Consider the following 17,335-nt stretch of genomic DNA (forward strand, 5'->3'; position numbering starts at 1 on the left):
TTTGGTTAAGCTGAAAAAGGAACGCAAAATAACTTTTTATCTAGTGGTTTGCACAACATTTTGAGTCTTAGCAAGAAGACACCTCTAGTTGTCATATTTCAAAGATCAGATTTCTTGTTAGCTCCAAGGTATTTGGCATGGGAAAACCTTTAAGACTTGTGCATTGGAATAGCAGCTTCTCCAAAATGGGGAGCAGGTCACATTTATCATTCCAGTGCCCAGTGTGAGCTCTGTCCTCTTACTGCTGCTTATGTTTGTTACCCAGTCCAGCAGAGATACTCAGCTAGAAGATGTTGACTGCTTACTCTTAAGGTGATCCCTCCTCACTCATAAAGTTTAACCTCACTGGAGTAATTTATAGGAAATAGCCCAATATCTGTTTTCTTCTTCTGGAAGATCTAGGTATACCATGGATATGAATTGTTACATGGCTGGGGCTTCTCTTGACCCCCTTACTCTCTCTCAACAATGGAATAAACCCATCACAGGACAAATAAAAAAAGGAATTAATCATTTCCAGCTACAGGGTCTGATCACACTTGGTCACTTAAAAATGTAGGAAGCAATGCTGTGGTAGTACAACACTATGAGGGAAGTTATATCCCTGTAAGGCTTTGATTCCTGGAATTGTGCATTTATATCATGTTCCCAGATTTCACTTTCACTTGCTTTTGACTCATGATCACCTGCTGCAGCTATCAGTTTACCAGATGAATGATTTACGTGATTTCTAATAGTGAAAGTATTTCTGAGAAAAGAAAGTCATCCACCATCAGTGTAACTGAAATAATGCCACTAAAATCCAGATCATAAAAATTACTTGCATTTCTTTTTATTTTCTTTTAATATTGGGTTCCTGATCCTTTAATCCCATTGAACTTTACCATATAAAGTGAGCAAATAATCCTTGTTTTATACTCTGTAGGTGCTCTTGTTGTGCATTTTCATGTGGTTTTTCAGCCTTGCTGCTAGGTCACAGCCTCTTGAGCAGTACACTTCTCTTGCATATATACAGCACATCAGATTAGCAACAATTCCAATTTGCAGCATACATCAAGAGAAAATATTAAGACCAGTCTTTAAAAATACTCACGTTACTGTCCTCCAAGAACTTAAGTGCTTTGGCTATGTTGTTCAAACGAAAAATGCGATGGGTTGAGGATTTGTATTCGTGCATCTAGAAAAAAGGAGTGCCACACTGTTTTAAAAACTGGTGGAAACACACACCACATCATTCAAAGCTTAAAACATTACAAGCACTGAGGCAAAAGCTAGGGAAATTTTTCTATGAAAAATTATTACCATCTTTTGTGAGCAGTAAAATGCTTCAACTGCATGATTGTAGCAAAGCAGGGTTAGCAACCAGCTTTGCTGCTCTCCAGATGTTATCATTTCTCTTGGACCTGCCACATTGATTATTTATGTAATCACTCCCCAACCATGTTCAGTCACAGGGTCAGATTTGCCTGAAAATTCATATTAACAGATTTTCTTTTGTTTTGAATTAAATTAAATTGTCCTAATTAGGAAGCATGAGCAATTTTAATAGCAGGCACAGGCAGGTGGGAGGCAAAAACCTTCACTTTGGCAGAAATGAAAGATTTTGCATGCCTGTCTCCCTGCAATTCCACTTTGGCACACTGTTTTTATCCCATGTGTGCAGCAACAGCTAACAAGAAATTCAGCCAGCTGACCTTACCCCCTTCTCTCACCTCCTCCCTGACCTCCCAAAGCATAGCCTAGGGTTTACCATGATGTATCTCTCTCTTCAATTAATTTCAAGCCTGGCCCTCAATGCAATCTGTGTGAGTGCAGATAGACACACTGCTCCCTCTGCTGCAGCTCTGCCAACATTCAAGAATATTCAAAAATACTGTTGAGCGTGAATGTGTGAGCACACATTAGGGTCCATTCCTGCTGCAGGGTGTGCAGGTGGGCAGTCACTACAGAGCATCCCCAGGTGTATCTGCATGATGAGACAGCTCTCCTCCCACCCAAGTGTGATAGCCACACACAGGAGAGTTCTGATGACAAGACTGATGGAGAAAGAAAACATTAAAGTCAACTGGGCATTTGTATTTGCATTGGGTGTTCCATTTCTGGTATGTGGAACTTTACACAGCTCTTACAAAGAAAGGAGGAGAGAAGAAGTTTCTGATTAGTAAAGCTTTGCCCTGCTGATTTAGAGTGGATTAGTAAGACTAATAAAACCCGACCCAGGATACCAGAATGAAACTCAGACCTACAGCAGACATCAGAAGATCTACTGAATGTCATAATGATCTTAGAATAGAAATAGAACTTAGGGATTAAAAAAATGATATAGCAAATATGTGTTTTCTTGGTAATGTGACTTGGGTAATCTCCAAATGGAATGTGTGAGCATTAAAGTACTAAAGCCTTAAAAACCCTGAGGGGTAGGAACATTAACACTGATCACACCCCATTTACACCTCATTGTTATATTTCCTTGAAATCTACATTATAGCTCAGGACACCCACCTGTAACATAAGGAAATTACAACAAAGTTGCTGAAATTCTTACTACATAATGCAAGACATGAGCCCAAATTCACCCTTATTGCTTGGATATCCAGGTACTCTTGCTTGTAACATACCAAGCTCCCAGGTATGGAGGTTCCTCCCTCTCTGTACATACCAGCTTTTGTCCTGACAGGACTTCCAGGAGTGCCATCAAGATTTTGCCATCTTGTATATCAATAAACAGGTCTTTCACTTTCAAAGGAGGCTTGCACTGTGAAGAAAAGGAACCAGGTAGTTTTTAAAGCACTGTTTTTTGATCACTGTGACTTCAGAGAGGTGGAAGGAGAATTTTACAAGACAGAGATACAAGAAGTAAATCATAGTCTGCTCTAAGAAAGAGCTGATTTCTCTTCACATCGATGGCAATTCTGTCCTATGAATGTTGGGGCCAAGACTGAAATCAGAAAAGGACTAATTCCAGATTTCCCTTAACAGAATCTAATCCTAAATACTCTGCCTAAGAAATAACCACTCAGGGCTTGGGTGCTGATCCCTCAGACTAAGACATGTCCAGCAGAAGCTGGACCACTTTGTGCAGAGATAAGCCCATGATCCAGCCAGCCACAATGTCCCTCCTCATGTGAAAGGCTTCTGGGGGTGCCATTCTGTCTCCCAGCATTTTCTAAGTATTTTAGAAAGCAACATCCTGTATTGTGTCTCTCTTTTCTCAGCAAACTCCTCCAAAGGGAACACAGCCAAGCCAGCTCAGCCCTTAGGGGTAGTCCCAGCTGCAGCAATTACACTCTGCTCAGGTGTCACTCATTCACATGTCCCTGAAGAGCCCAATCTTTTCATCTTTTGTTGGGCAATGCACTTCTGTTCGATTCAGCACTGCTCCTGGCAAAGTGGGACCACACATTTTCATTACTGGTCTTTAATCAAGCCAAGACACTAAACAATGCTCCATGAAAGAAAGCAAAGTACTTTAATTTCAAAATTAAATAACTTGTCTGAAGGACTAAAACCCAAACACTTTCCATTCTTTTGGTACTTAAAGCAAGAACAAACAGAACTCAGAAATTCAGACTGCTCCAAAGTATCCCATGACCAGCAGAGCCAGATCCTCTCAAGAGATGACCTAAATGGGACCACACTAGAAGTTTCCTGAAGAAGTACAAAAAGACTTCATTGCTGCCTCTGAAAAAAAAAACAAGTCACTCTGCACTTTGAGGATAAAGGCAGAAGACACCTTTCTCAGTGAGTGTCCTCAGGGAATCACCTGTAATTAGAGACAGCTTTGGTGAAGCTCATTGTTTACATGCACTTCCAGGGAAAAAACATTAATAAAGCAGAAATTTTTCTCCCTTTCTCCAGAAAAACATTTTTGTTTGTTGAATCTGAGAGAAAAAAAAAAAATTGTATGCACTCCAGAGAAAGCTGACCTGCCCACAAAGGTTCTGAGACTTCATATGCCTGGCACAGCAGAATTAACAGCACCCTACAGCCTTTTTAGTTATATAATTCCCTCTAAATCAAAGACCTTCTTTGCAGTCTCATATTTGACAAGCCTTTCTGACAAGTTCCAAAACTGCAGTTAGTTTAAAGTCCTAGAGCCTGATTCACAAAGGCATCAGTAACACTGTCTTCATTCTGAGAGGCCTTTGGGAGCAATTGCTAGTGAAAACATTTCCAACTAGCCTTATTCTGATTTTCCAGTGAGATTTAAGAGGATCCCTTTATGCCTTCAAAAACACTCACTGCAGAGTAGTGGACTTAAACAAGTATATATGCATGCCTTTCTTGTAAACCCCTTCACTTTACAGTGTCTGAAATGCAATCACTTCTCAAGAACTACTAAATTGAGAGTCAGCCCAAACCTAGCCCAGTCTTTTTTTAAATTTAGCCACACATACTAAAGCATTGTGAAGCTCAGTCACCAGTCCAAGTTAGGGCTCCATCCAGAGCAGGAACCTGGTCTCATTCCTTGATCCTACACCAAATATTGCTGCTGTCTCAGTAATACTGGGATTTTTTTTCTTTTCAAACTCAACAGCAAAAAAACCCTACATTGTCTGCATGATAGACTACTCAGCAGAGGTAGTATTTATCTACTATAAATAAGAACAGTCATTTAGGTTTACAAGCTATATAAAGGTGTCATTAAGAAACAATTACAACTTCAAGATATGATGTCCAAACATTAGCTCTCTGATGCAAGTGGGTATGTGAAGATCCCAACATGACTGACAAGGAATTATTTACTGTTTTCCATCTTTAGATCTGGGATGAAGACAGATTCTGAAGAACAGCTGTCTTTAGCCATGATTCTTCAGATGTTCAAACTTCCAGTTCAGGAAAGAACAGACATCACCATCTCAGAGCCTCAACCATATTTGATTTTATGTGGGTGCATTCCGTGGGGAAATTCTACCCACATGGCAACAGGCTATGGTATTAAAGATTTAAATGCACCTGAGATAATAAATGCCAGTCAAGCATTCATTGTGCCTAGAAATGAAATTTAATTAATCCAGAAACAGACTCTGACCTTCCACTTATTCTCCAGCAAACATCCCTCTATGCACATATGTCAGCTTTGTTTCCAAAGTTTGACTACTTTAGAGGAGTTAACTGCAATCTACCTATGGCTATGTTCTTGTATGCCAGTATCAGGGCTGTTGGTCAGTCTTACCTTTCCCAAGTGCAGGTTTATCCATCTGGTAAAGGTCCTCTTCTGTACATTTTCGCGTTCAACTAGAAATATCAAAAACAAAAAACAGCACTTAACTTTCCAGAAAAGTGGAAAACTGGTAGTAAACTTCTGAAACTGATGCACAGAACACTTAGAATTCATGAGAACTAGGTGAATAAAACAAACATACTCTAAATCAGGAAGGTCCAGTTTCAGTGTTTTATTCGATTTCTTTGCCCAGGCATGAGCTATACATTTGTAGATGCATTTTAAAGGCAGGAGGAAGGAATTTCTTCGTTTTGTAGTCTTCAGTGTTCAGCTTCTGAGAGGTGAACATTATGCTGTGCAGAGCTCTCCAGTGTTGTCACCCTCTGAGCAGGCAGCCTGACCTTTCTATGTCAATTTATAGGATTATTGTTCTGACACCCTCATGCAGATTGGGCTGGCCAGGATTCCATGTACTTGCACACACAAGGAAACAGGACCAACACAACAATTTTGTCTTCATTCTTATAAATGGAAAAACTTCATGAAATCCCATCTTCCCAGTCTCCTAACTAGTGCATTTAGAATCAAAATTCCAAGTCCCCAGACAGAAGAATAATTTTATTTATATTGCAATAAGACTGGGAGTGCTTGTTCCTCACCAGAAGTGCTGTGCACTGGGTGCTGTACAAACAGCTCTTGGGCCAGCTGAAGAGTTTTTAATCACATCTGCCATTTCCTGAATCCATTTCCATAGTGAACTATGGCAAGAGTGTAAGGGGAATCATATTACTGCCCAGCTTTCATTTACCTTCTAGTAAAAAAAAGTAAACCATATATTTAATATAAATGAAGTAGACTGTCAAAGCAATATTTCACTTTAAAGACAATTATTCTCAAGTGGTTCTCAAGTTTCACTTGAATTAAGGAAATCTGGCAATTTATGAACAAAACCCATTAAAACTAGTTATATGCTAGTATTTCAATTTACTCATACAGCATATCAAATATATTTTAAAACCATTTTGTGTTTATTCAGCCCTACAAAAACAGCTAACCTATCTACTGGGAAATCACATTCTCAAAAAGTCTGGGTTGCTTTTACTGGTCAGACTGATTATAGGCCAAGCAGTAGCTTCTGTAAATCAAATTTTAATATTGTTCTTTTTGATCATTTTAACCAAAGGGTCAGCAGCTTCTAATCATATGTGTAACTGTTTTCCTTATTTTGATGCATTGGAATAGAGCTTTTCAGCACAAAGTTCATCTGTCACTGATGTCCAATCAGGCCTTTTAAGTCGTCTTTTTGCATAAAACCTGATTTTCTCCAAGACTGGTTAAAAAAAGTCATTACCCTTTAAGTGCTTTAGAAAACATAGAAAATGCCAAACTAATTATTGCTGTTGGCTTTTCTTTTAAAATGTCTTAGAAGAATGTGCAAAGATTTGAAACAGCTCTCTAGAAATGAAACTGTAAATTATATTAGGACTCCAGAGTATCTGTAAAACACCCACAGCATTTACCACCTACAAATCCCACAGTACAATAAACTGAGAGATGTGTCACACATTTCTTGGGCTTTGCTTTCTTCAGCACCTCAGCCTCAGAACTGGGTTTCCATGCACTCACTCCCACAGCCACAGCACAGCAGGAGAAGTGATGTGTGTCACCCAGGGTGTAACTTAACAATCGAGCTGTTAAAATTAACCTTTGACAGTGGGTGGAGATTAAGCCAGAATTGTTCCCAGATATACTTCTTTCTGTTCAAATACAGGTGTGGGTGCAAAGGGGAAGGCAGAGGAACTAACAGCAGGCAACAGGGACACCTATTAAACTTGTCTGAAATGCTGAGGAATGCTTGGATGGGCACCAGTGCCAGACTTCAGAAAATAAAAAGGAGACCTTATCAAACAGGCTGGATACACAGATTTCCAATGTCAACCACAATAAAAAGGGAAACACAGAAAGGGTCACAGAAGCAAATACAGTGTTTTCTGGTATCATCAGAGGCTTGGTTTCTTGTCATCAGTCGCTTTGGCAACCTTCACTTTCAGTGTAAATAAGGATGCAAAAGAGAGCTGTGTTTATTTACAGATCATCCCTAAAACTGAGCACACACACAGGCTCCTAATTTTGCTGCAGAAATTCTGCCATGATGCAAATCAGGAGTTGCACATATGCCTCAAAGGATGGGTGAGCCAAGCTGGTATTACTGCTTTGGGAAGCTTACATACCAAACATTAAAAAAAGCACATTCAGGAAAGTACTTGCATACACAGACAGGTTTCTGAGATGAATTTGTCTCCATGGCAAACAGCTTCTTTCCAGGAAGAGTGTTGACCCCAGAATGGGCACTATTTGATTCAGTAAAATTCTAAAGCAACAGTAATAACTGGAAGGGGAAGAGGAAAGGAGAGGAAATGTGTTTATAAAATCCCTAAGGCACACAAACCCCTAATGCAGTCCATATGCTTGATGGCAGAATTAATGGGAAAGGTTCAGCACAGGTATTTACTGATGTGTGCCTTTAACTGCTAAGCTGCTCTGGCATTGTGGACCTCCCAGTTTCAGTACAGCCTCTCTTGTCCACAGTCTTTTCATTTTAAGATGATTGCAGAGACTCTATAAACTTTATGCAGTTTCTATAAATTAAATTGAATCTTTTTTCTCCTTCACACCTAATATTATATAAAAGTGAAGAAAATCATTCAAGTCCAAAGTTCCTATACTTACATATATGGTTTACTAAAACTGCACTGTGTTTACTGGGCAGCTAGAGAGCAATAACACTATTATAAAATAATAATTACACCCACCATATGGCTGGCCTGCACACAAATCCTATACTGGAAAAGAAGGATGCCTGCTGTGAGGGTTGAATTGAAAGATGGAATGCCAGAAGGTAGTAAAAATTCAGGAATTGCCTTTTTGATTCAGCTCAGCTCAGACCTTGATATAAGAGAAAAATTATAGAGACAAATTCTGACCACTCACAGAAGCTGGATCTTCCACACTCTTCCAGTAAGCCCAACTACAACATGCTTTCACAGGAGGGTGTAAGAGGCACAGTGCTTCTATCAAAGTGCATGGGTAGGGCACTGACAGGCATTAACTGCAAAAATTTAGAGGGAAAGAAGCCACTGAAGAAGGAAAAGGTGTACTGTTAGGATTGGGTATACCCTATTGTATAACCCACTCAGTTCCCTGCCCCACAACTGTCCTAGAGGACAGAGGACAGAATTTGGCTCAGCCCCTGTAACTGCACCCTAGTCAGTATGCAATATTCACAAAGATATACTGCTTTCTAAAATCTTATAGCAAAGGTATCTAACTTGTCAAAGAGTAAAACTAAGCTAGTTCAAAAACCATTTGGGCAAAATTCAAGGTTAAGCTGCTATGCACAGGGTATTCAGCTGCTTTCCTGTGTGGCACTATTTCCTTCCCCATCAGTCTAGAAATTCCTCAGGCATTTGCTAATGCCATTTCTCCCCCTCCCAAATCTCCTCAAAGGTCACTGCTGTTTGCATCACCTGCAGGAAGCCAATCCCTAAGAGCTTCCATGTTCAACAGCAAATTGGAGATAGCAAATATTGATTTGCTTCTAAATACTATTTATTCTGTTGTTGTAGAACCAGTTATGAATAATCCTCTGAGGCACACCACCATGGGGCTGGGCACTTCAAGGAACTATGAAACATGGAAACTGATTTGAGTAGAACACTTGTCAGTGTGTAATTACATAGCTTTGGGAAACTGCTTGATTTGCATGTATGGATATTACTCCCAAAGCAAAGCAGAAGGTCACTTAAATTTGCTTCCAAACCTATTAGCATTTCATCCAGGATATCATCATCAAATGATGTTAAAACCATCACAACAGGCCAAGCTGGCTTGTAGATCCAATTACACCTTAGCTTCTGGACATCTTGCCAAGTTCCTGTTTTATAATAAGCACAAAATCTAGCTTCCTTCTTTCTACCACCAGCTCAATCTCTGTAGATACACTTGCCATTAACAAGAAGCAAGTCTTCAAGATGGAAATACTGGTGTTGGCCATCTAACTGTGACAGAGGATGCTTTAACCACCCATGGCTTCAGAGGCAAGACTTTTCCAGGATATTACCCATATTCACTTCATAAGTACCCAGTGGCCACCACAGAACCAGTTCATAATGTGCATGGCTCTGGATGTATCCCAGCATTTGCCACAGTCTTTGATCTGGAGAAAATGGCACTTCTTATTACACAACAAAAATATATGTGAAAATGTATGATAATTAAATACTACAGCCTAACTCCAAAGTGGAATATGGTTCAGACACCTTGAGTCTTGGGAAATACAAATTCCTATCCTTCTGCCTTCCTCACCCCCAAGCCCCCATTCATAGAATTAGGCAATCAATCAGTGTCTAATGAACATTGAACAATCCACTTTCAAACTCCAGGCCACTAAATAAAATGAGAACTGGATTTTAAACTGGGCTTCATGGTGTTCCTGCACTGTGACTCAGCCCAGGTATTTCTGATTACTAGGCATCATACTAGCAAATCTGAATACTCCTTTCTCTGCAAACAGTGTTCACAAAGGAAGCCAGACTGACATCTTAGAACATGGATTTTACCTAAAATTGTTCATTTGAGATGATGATAGATGCAAGTAATCACCTAAGGGCAAATAAATACCATGGCATTAGTTAGAGTACATGGTCAGGCACTAGCTACAGGATGCTGATGATAGATTCCAGACACAGGTAGCCCTAGGGAAGTATGGATCCTTGTCCAGGAGAGACCTCCTGCTGTTCAAATACAATACGTGGGACAAAGTTCAGGTGCACAGCCCGAGGACAGAGCACGTGTAAGCAACACATCCACCATGGGAAGGATGATTAAAGGTGTACTGGAACAAAAAGGGGGGTGAGAAGGGAGACTGGGTGTGGGGGCAGCAACTGACAGCAAAAGAACTGGAGAGTTTAAGAAAAAATGTGTAAAGTAGGGTGGGGGAAAGTGCAATTAAATGTTGTGCTTTTATTTCATCTCAACACAGAGTTACATTAAACACATTGAACTATGAATGGTCAGAGACATAATTTCTATTATATGTTTTCACAAGAAAATGAAAAAATAGCTTACAGCATTCCTCTTGAGTATATGGTGCAGTTCAGCAACACTGCTCTGTGAGCACTCAGTACTTGCACATAAAAATCTCCATATTTGTAGGAGTGAGAATTTTAAAGGCATAATGAAATATAAGGAATAACTTTAGCCAAACTGCCCACAAAATTAATTTTATAAGCTTACGAATTCCTGTGAATTCTATATTTTCCTTGTGCTTAAGAAACCCCCAAACAGCTTAGAAGATTAATATAAATTTTCTGTTTGATCTATGCAGGGGTTGAAGGCTTTGTTTTGTACCATATGCCAATTTGATGTAATCTGGAGCACATGAAATATTAAATCTTAAAAACCTTGGTTTTCTAAAGGAAACATTAACTACACTATATAACATGAGTCTGCTCTCAAGTTACCTCTTATGAACAGGGCCTCTAAGCCCTCCAGATGAAGTTGTTAAGTTAATTGTTTGTTGAAACTGACCCATTTATTAGGGTCCTTATTAAATTTCTATGGCAGGTGTTGAAAGCTTGAGGCTTTTTCATTCCATCAAAGTTGCAGAGTCCAAGATATTGGTTCAAAATTCTTTAAAACTTAGTTTGGTGCTGCAGAACACAAACATTGTAAGATCCTGAGCATTACATTTTCATTAGCTGCAGCTAAACAGGTTTCTTTTGGACTTCAGTGTCTGGTTCTAGCAAAATATTTACTACTGCAATTGGCATATTAAGATTACATACACCAGACAAATATTATGAATATGAGAATATGAGATTTCTAAAAAACTCTTAGTGCTTCAATCCTCATAATGTCTGAGACAGATGTTTCTCTTACCAAAGAATTAGATGAATTTACTTATAAATTCTGTTGGGCTTTGGAAGAGAAATCCTACATAAAATATTATTATTAGAGCTGATCAAAAAAGCTTCCAACAACAGGGATTTATATTTTCCCTTGAAAACTAATTTAGTAGATTTAGTAGTGGCAGATGGTAAAGATTCCCCTCCATGTACCCTTCAATCACAGAGCAAACATCTTTGTTCAAATGACTCTTTATATACATAGGAAATGTTATTGAACAGATTAACAAAATTTCTCATTTACATACCAGGAATGCTATGAAATAAAATCTGACAAGGTTAAAAAAGAGAAATACAATTCTGTTCTGAACATTGAATGAAACAGACATCAGAGTTTACTGTGAAGATTGCTGGACCCAAATAAAGTATTAATTAGGTTAAATTCAGTGGGTTGAAACTGATCTAAAAAGTGACTTAAGTGTTGATCCAGCAAGGGGTTTTCAGGCTGTGCAGAATGCCTCTTGTGGTTTATTACACACTGCTCAAGGACCATAACACCTCCTGTGGAGAAGCAGGATTTGCTGTTACCAACAATTGCCATTAGGAGAAATGCAACAACAACCAATAACCTCGTGGTTCAGGAGATGATCCTCGCCCAGAGTTCATGATGCCCAGTGCTGTTTGCTGCACTAGTTCTGGCTGCTCCAAAAGGGAGTCCCTCCTGGCACTGCTGATGTTTCCTGAGGCACCTGAGGCCCCTGCTCTGCAGTGGGCAAAATATCCCACTCCTGTCATTGCTGGAATATTGACCTCTGCTTTAAAGCACAATGCTTAACTTCAGTTTCAACCTCTTGCACCTCTTCTACCTACTTGAGTACATTCGGTCAGATTCTCTGCACTTGCTCAAAAGTGAAATCTGGAGAGTCCTTCTGAAACTAACAAAATCACAGCTGCCATGGTCAGCCAGGTACCAGTCAGCCCTGTCTTCTTCTCAGTTAGAGAAAGGGCTCTTGCATAAAGTTCACACTAACATGGTTTTGCTAGCACAGACCTTTCCCTCCCACATGGCAAAGTAGATCCCACAGCCATTTCAGTATCTGCATCATATATCCATGTATCACTTCTAAGTGATCTCTGGAAAGATCTCCACTCTCATCCTGTGGTATCTAAAATGAAAAATACATCATTCTCCAGAAACCATCTCACATCCAGCAAGTAAGGCCTAGTCACAGAGTGCAGTCCATTCCATCTCCACTTTGCATTTATCTTTACTCATTATGGCAAACCTAGAAAGCTTAAACTGTGAAGCATTCCTAATTCTTCACATTTTTTCATTTCTACAAAGGCAAAAAATCCTTTTGTCTGGTTAACTTTGTTAAGACATCAAAATCTGAAATGCAGTAAGATATTCTGCTCTACATCAGATCTGACAACAGTGCTAATGCCTGAATAATTTGAGATGAGCAAAGAAGCCAAACAAAACCCACATTATGTGCCAGGGTTATTTCTTGACATTCAGAATCAGATGAGAACTACAACATGCCCAGAGTACCACTCTTTCCTACGTATTTCTGTTAATGTTAATATTAAAGTTAGTGTTTAACTGTATTTTTATGCATTTGAAAGCATTGTAATTACATCTGTGAGCAGAATGAAGAAAATGCAGGTGCAGGGGACTTGCAACATGTCTGCTTTCCATAGGAGAGTCCCAGGCAGTTTCCTGAGCTTCTTTAGACAAACCAGTCTTTAACACAAAATTTGAACTTTCCCTTTTATTAACCAGGATCTTTAAAGCACCACAGGATGGTACAGAAAGGCTGAGAAGACAACTGCCAGGTGTGTAATCTTCTTTGGAATTTGCCTTTACCTGAGAGAAACTTAAAATATGGTAGCTTCATTTTCTAAAATCAGGTAAGGAAAGGCAACCACAAATGTGTCACAAAGCTACCTTGCAAAAGCCCTGAAATCAGGAATTGCTTGTTGGGGTGCTGGTGGCTTTTCTGGATTTCTCTTTTCTGCTTCCTCCACTATCCCCAAACAACTTGAGATTACCCAGCCAACACATTATCCAAACCAAGGAATGCTTACAAAGCTTTCTGGACACCTCGGCACTAGAAGAGGTTCAGAAGTAAAATGTAATTACATGTATGCAGAACTGAAAGAGCAGTAATAAAAGCCAGAAAAAGTAACCCAGTGCAGGGACGACCAAAACCTAGAGGTGTGCTCAAGAGATGGAGCAGCCTCAGATGGATATGCAGAATCCAGAGCCACGCTGCCTTCTGCCTCTCTCCCACTAATTCTGCCTTTTAGTGTCTTTTATCAAAGCCAGTAAGCAGCACAGAAGAAATAGAGTGAGGAGCATGGTAATCAGGTGAATATTAGAAACATGCAGAAATACATGCAACTCTAAGAGCAAAAGATTGAAGAGATTTATGGAGATTAATATTAACTAGAGGAAAATCCTCTGGCTTTGGAGGCATAAGCAGATGCTTTGTTCATTGTGGGCGAGACACATGATCTGAAGTAGAGGGTACAAGACTTTTGGAGGGACAGAGAGGAACACAAAACCAAAAACAACATAAGAGGTAGGAGTTACACTATGTAAGGTGCTGTATTGCAGCACAAGGCAACCTCCATTCAAAAAATGGATGAAGGCAGATTGTAGGCTGCCAAAGTTAGATTAAAATGGATAAAAAGCTGAACCACAGTAGAAACCCTTTTTATGATTCATTTTATAGAATGCAAGAGCCTAACAGCAACCAGTACATACTTCTGAGGAGTTGCCATTTGACTTAAATAACCTGTTGGTAGATATTCTAGGAGGCTTCAAGAGAGTTACTCCTGCTTTTCTAGAAAGGGGGGCTGCCACAGAAGAAGTTACAGGCAGGCTAGGGATGGCAAAATTCTGAATGTTCAGTGAAGTCATCCATGTAGTCTCCCCCACAAGACTCCAAGCCTGGACCCTCTAGCACTAACACAGCTTTTGTTAGCTAGCACAGCAGAAGGCCTGGACCCCTCTGCACCCTGGTGAGCACTGCTTTAGGCAGCACAGGGAACTGTGAGCTGCAGGTCCTGGGTACTATTCTGGGTGAAGCTGTCCAGCTACTAGAAGTGAGCAGAGAACTTATTTTTCTGAATTTAGTAGTAGTCTCTCCTTTGCTCCAGCAGGCTTTAAGAACCAGGCTATAATGTATGAACATAGTTCAGAAATAGTATTGGCACAGCTTACCAGTTAGTCAAAACTAGAAGGTATCAGACAAAATCTTGGACTGGGTTTGGCTTAAGGTCTGCAGTAACACTCAAAATTCCAGTTTTTCCTGAGTCTGAGCATGTGGAAATGCAGCCCTCAAGTGACTGACTGATGCTCCTGATGGAGCTCCACACTTTTAGCTGTATGCCTGAAGGCAGGTTTGAACAAATCTGCCAGGATGAAAAGCCAAGGAAGAGCAATGTGTGTATGAGCTCTCCTTTCCTGAGGATCCAACAGTTAAATAGTACCATTTTATGGCATTAAATCAATGTCATCAAAAATCACAGCACATGGAGCTGTGGACACTTCATGCATCTTCAACACTGACACTGGTATGCTTCCTCACTTTGTTATTAAGTAGTTCACTTGTAGCTTCCAGGACGGCCACCACCTCTCTACCTTGCTATTTTTTAAAACTATTTTCCAAATTTCAAATGAGAAGATGGCAGGAACCACGAAAATTCACACTCTATGCCCTTCATAGCCAACATGGAACGTCAGAAGAAAATGCAAATATAAAAGAATTTAGATGTAACAGCCAAGCAAATATCTGTGTTGTTTATGGACATTTCCAAAGACAAAATTTACCAGAGAGATATTCCTCATGTACAGTATTGCTCATAGCAAGAAAATCTTCTTTCAAGCAAAACTCCTGATACCACATAACTGTACTCTGTGTTTGCACTGTACCTTCAACCTCATCAGCTCTGTCATCCTCCTCATAACAATTTTTCATCCCTGGGGACAAGAAATGGGAGAAGACAAAGCAGTGTCTTCTGTTACAGAGAAGCAAATAGGAGCAGTATGAACTTGAGGGACCAATTATCATGCAAGCAACAAGCCCTTCCTTTAATACAATCTGCAATGCTCATATGGCATCATCACATCTTTCCAAAAGCCAAGCTAAAAAAAAACCACAAAAAAACAGGTCATGGAAAGAACACGTATTTTGTTGCTTTGAACTGTGTCCAGCATGGGTAATGATCCCTCCTGAGATGTGTTTAAGAGATAACACTTCAAAATGGGACACAAGCCATTTATTTGCTATATTAGCTTGCAGTCAGAAGTTAATCTGATATTTTAGAGAAAGGCAGACCTTCCAATATATATCATAGTCCCTAGCAAGAGGAATAAAGGCATTTTGGCATGAGAGGGAGGGCCAGCACAAGGGAGGGTGTCAAGCCCCATTTTGGCAGCAGAGCTGGGCTGCTGTGTTCAGCAGCCCTTGGCCCAAGAGCACTTACAAATACAAACACAATCACACGAGCTCACTCTTGCTCCCCATTGCACTGCCTCGCACCTCTCACCCCAAGCCCTAACAACAGGATGCTGCTTAGTGCATGTTCCTCCTGGTTTTTTATCCATTTGCCATATCAAATCAGGAATGTTGTGCAATGGGAATAACTCAGAGAACGAGGGCTGACAGCATTCCTGCTGCTGTAGGAGTCAGAAGAGCTCTCATCAGTCAGCTTCTGTTCTGCCTCTTTTTCCTCTCTCTGACAGGCACACCTGCCAATTTCAGCCCAGAGGAATGCTGGTATGTGCTGGATATAGTTAACAGGTGACACCTCCACCTTCTTTAGGCCTCCAGTTGCCTTTAGAGCTGGAATATGCATAGAAAAACAGGAAAAAAATCAGTACCTTAGCCTTGATTTTTCTTCAACCATAGGAAATGAGATGGATGGATGGATGGATGGATGGATGGATGGATGGATGGATGGATGGATGGATGGATGGATGGATGGACAGCAGAAGAGGACACTGTTGCTGTCAGGACTACACACTCCAGTTCCTTATGGCAATCCATAAGGAGATGGACAATCCAGTAAAATAGGAAAAGACACCAAAAGCATAAGGAAGGCTGCACTGCACACAGACCCTGATGGCTGAACACCTTGTCACCAACACTGAGATCAGGTGAGCTAGTACATGGCCATGGCCACTGCAGGTGAGTGGGATGACAAAATCTCCTCACTCAGGCCCTGCCTATGCTCAGACCTAGAGATTTCAAAGCTGCTTTTAAACTGTTTGTATGTGACTTGTACAAGATTCTTTTATAAGAAGCCCAGGTATCTCACAGAGCTGTGTTAGAGCCAGGACAGAGCCATTCTGCCTCTGCAGGGTGCTTTCAGCTGAGAAGCTTTTGCAGATGTTCATGGTCCTGTGCAGCAGTGCCTTGGCTCATGCCATCCAGCAAATGCTTTGTTTTGGGAGCCTGGTTCTAAGTTGAGAAGCTGAACTCTTGTGTGGAGTTTCTACTCTTTACAGCTGTATGAAATGACTTAAAACAAACAAAACCTTTCAGAAATATGAGACATGACTCATGGGTTTAGAAAGCCAGAGTTCACACATCCCCATTGTATGTCATTTGAAGACCATGGAAAGGCATTATTAACTATTCTAAGGACTCTGGCAGGCTTGAAGTGTGCATGGCAATAAGCACCATCCAAGCATTTGCAGCACCCACAGTACAAGCAAAGTCAGACCAGAGAATTGAGTAACCATGACTAAAACAATCAGGTCCCCTCAGGATTAGAAACACAATGAAATCTTCATCGAAAAAAAAAAAAAAATCAGGAATGCAACAATCTGATTACAGCCTCTTGCATGGCAACAGGGAAACACCAAGTCTTTAAGCAAAAGATGCTAATTTGAAACTGAGGTATCATTAAAAAAAATAAAATTACTCTCAATGCAAAACAGCATTTAGACTCTGCTACAAAACATTGCTAGGAAGGTCATGGATACCAGAGTATGACCTCCATCAAAAATCCTATGTAAAGTATGTCAAGGAGAAGGCTCAAAATCTTAAATGCCTGTGGGAATTCCTTTCAGGCCTCGGGTAAATTTTCATGCTCTGTGCTTCTCATCTGTAACAGTGCAATCATTTGAAGCCAACTTAAAATTGAACCCACAAACACTGATTGCAATGTCAGCCCCTAATGTTTAGAAAGTAAGGAATTCCTAAGATGACTTTCATGATTCATCTATCCAACAATACCAAAACTGCTGATC

At 40.2% G+C, this 17,335-nt stretch overlaps 1 protein-coding gene across 2 annotated transcripts in view; it reads right to left on the reverse strand.

Annotated features, from left to right (window-relative positions):
* The window catches only part of CLMN (calmin), a 67,841-nt gene that overhangs the window by 13,928 nt on the left and 36,578 nt on the right, over nt 1-17,335 (reverse strand). For both annotated transcript variants that reach the window (XM_079308729.1, XM_079308730.1), the window contains exons 2-4: nt 5,177-5,238; nt 2,660-2,755; nt 1,094-1,177 (exon numbers count right to left, since the gene is read on the reverse strand). In XM_079308729.1, coding sequence (XP_079164855.1) covers nt 1,094-1,177; nt 2,660-2,755; nt 5,177-5,238 — 242 coding nt within the window. The remainder of the gene's footprint in view (nt 1-1,093; nt 1,178-2,659; nt 2,756-5,176; nt 5,239-17,335) is intronic.

Source organism: Erithacus rubecula (genome assembly GCF_903797595.1).
Source record: "Erithacus rubecula genome assembly, chromosome: 6".
NCBI classification, from domain to species: domain Eukaryota; kingdom Metazoa; phylum Chordata; class Aves; order Passeriformes; family Muscicapidae; genus Erithacus; species Erithacus rubecula.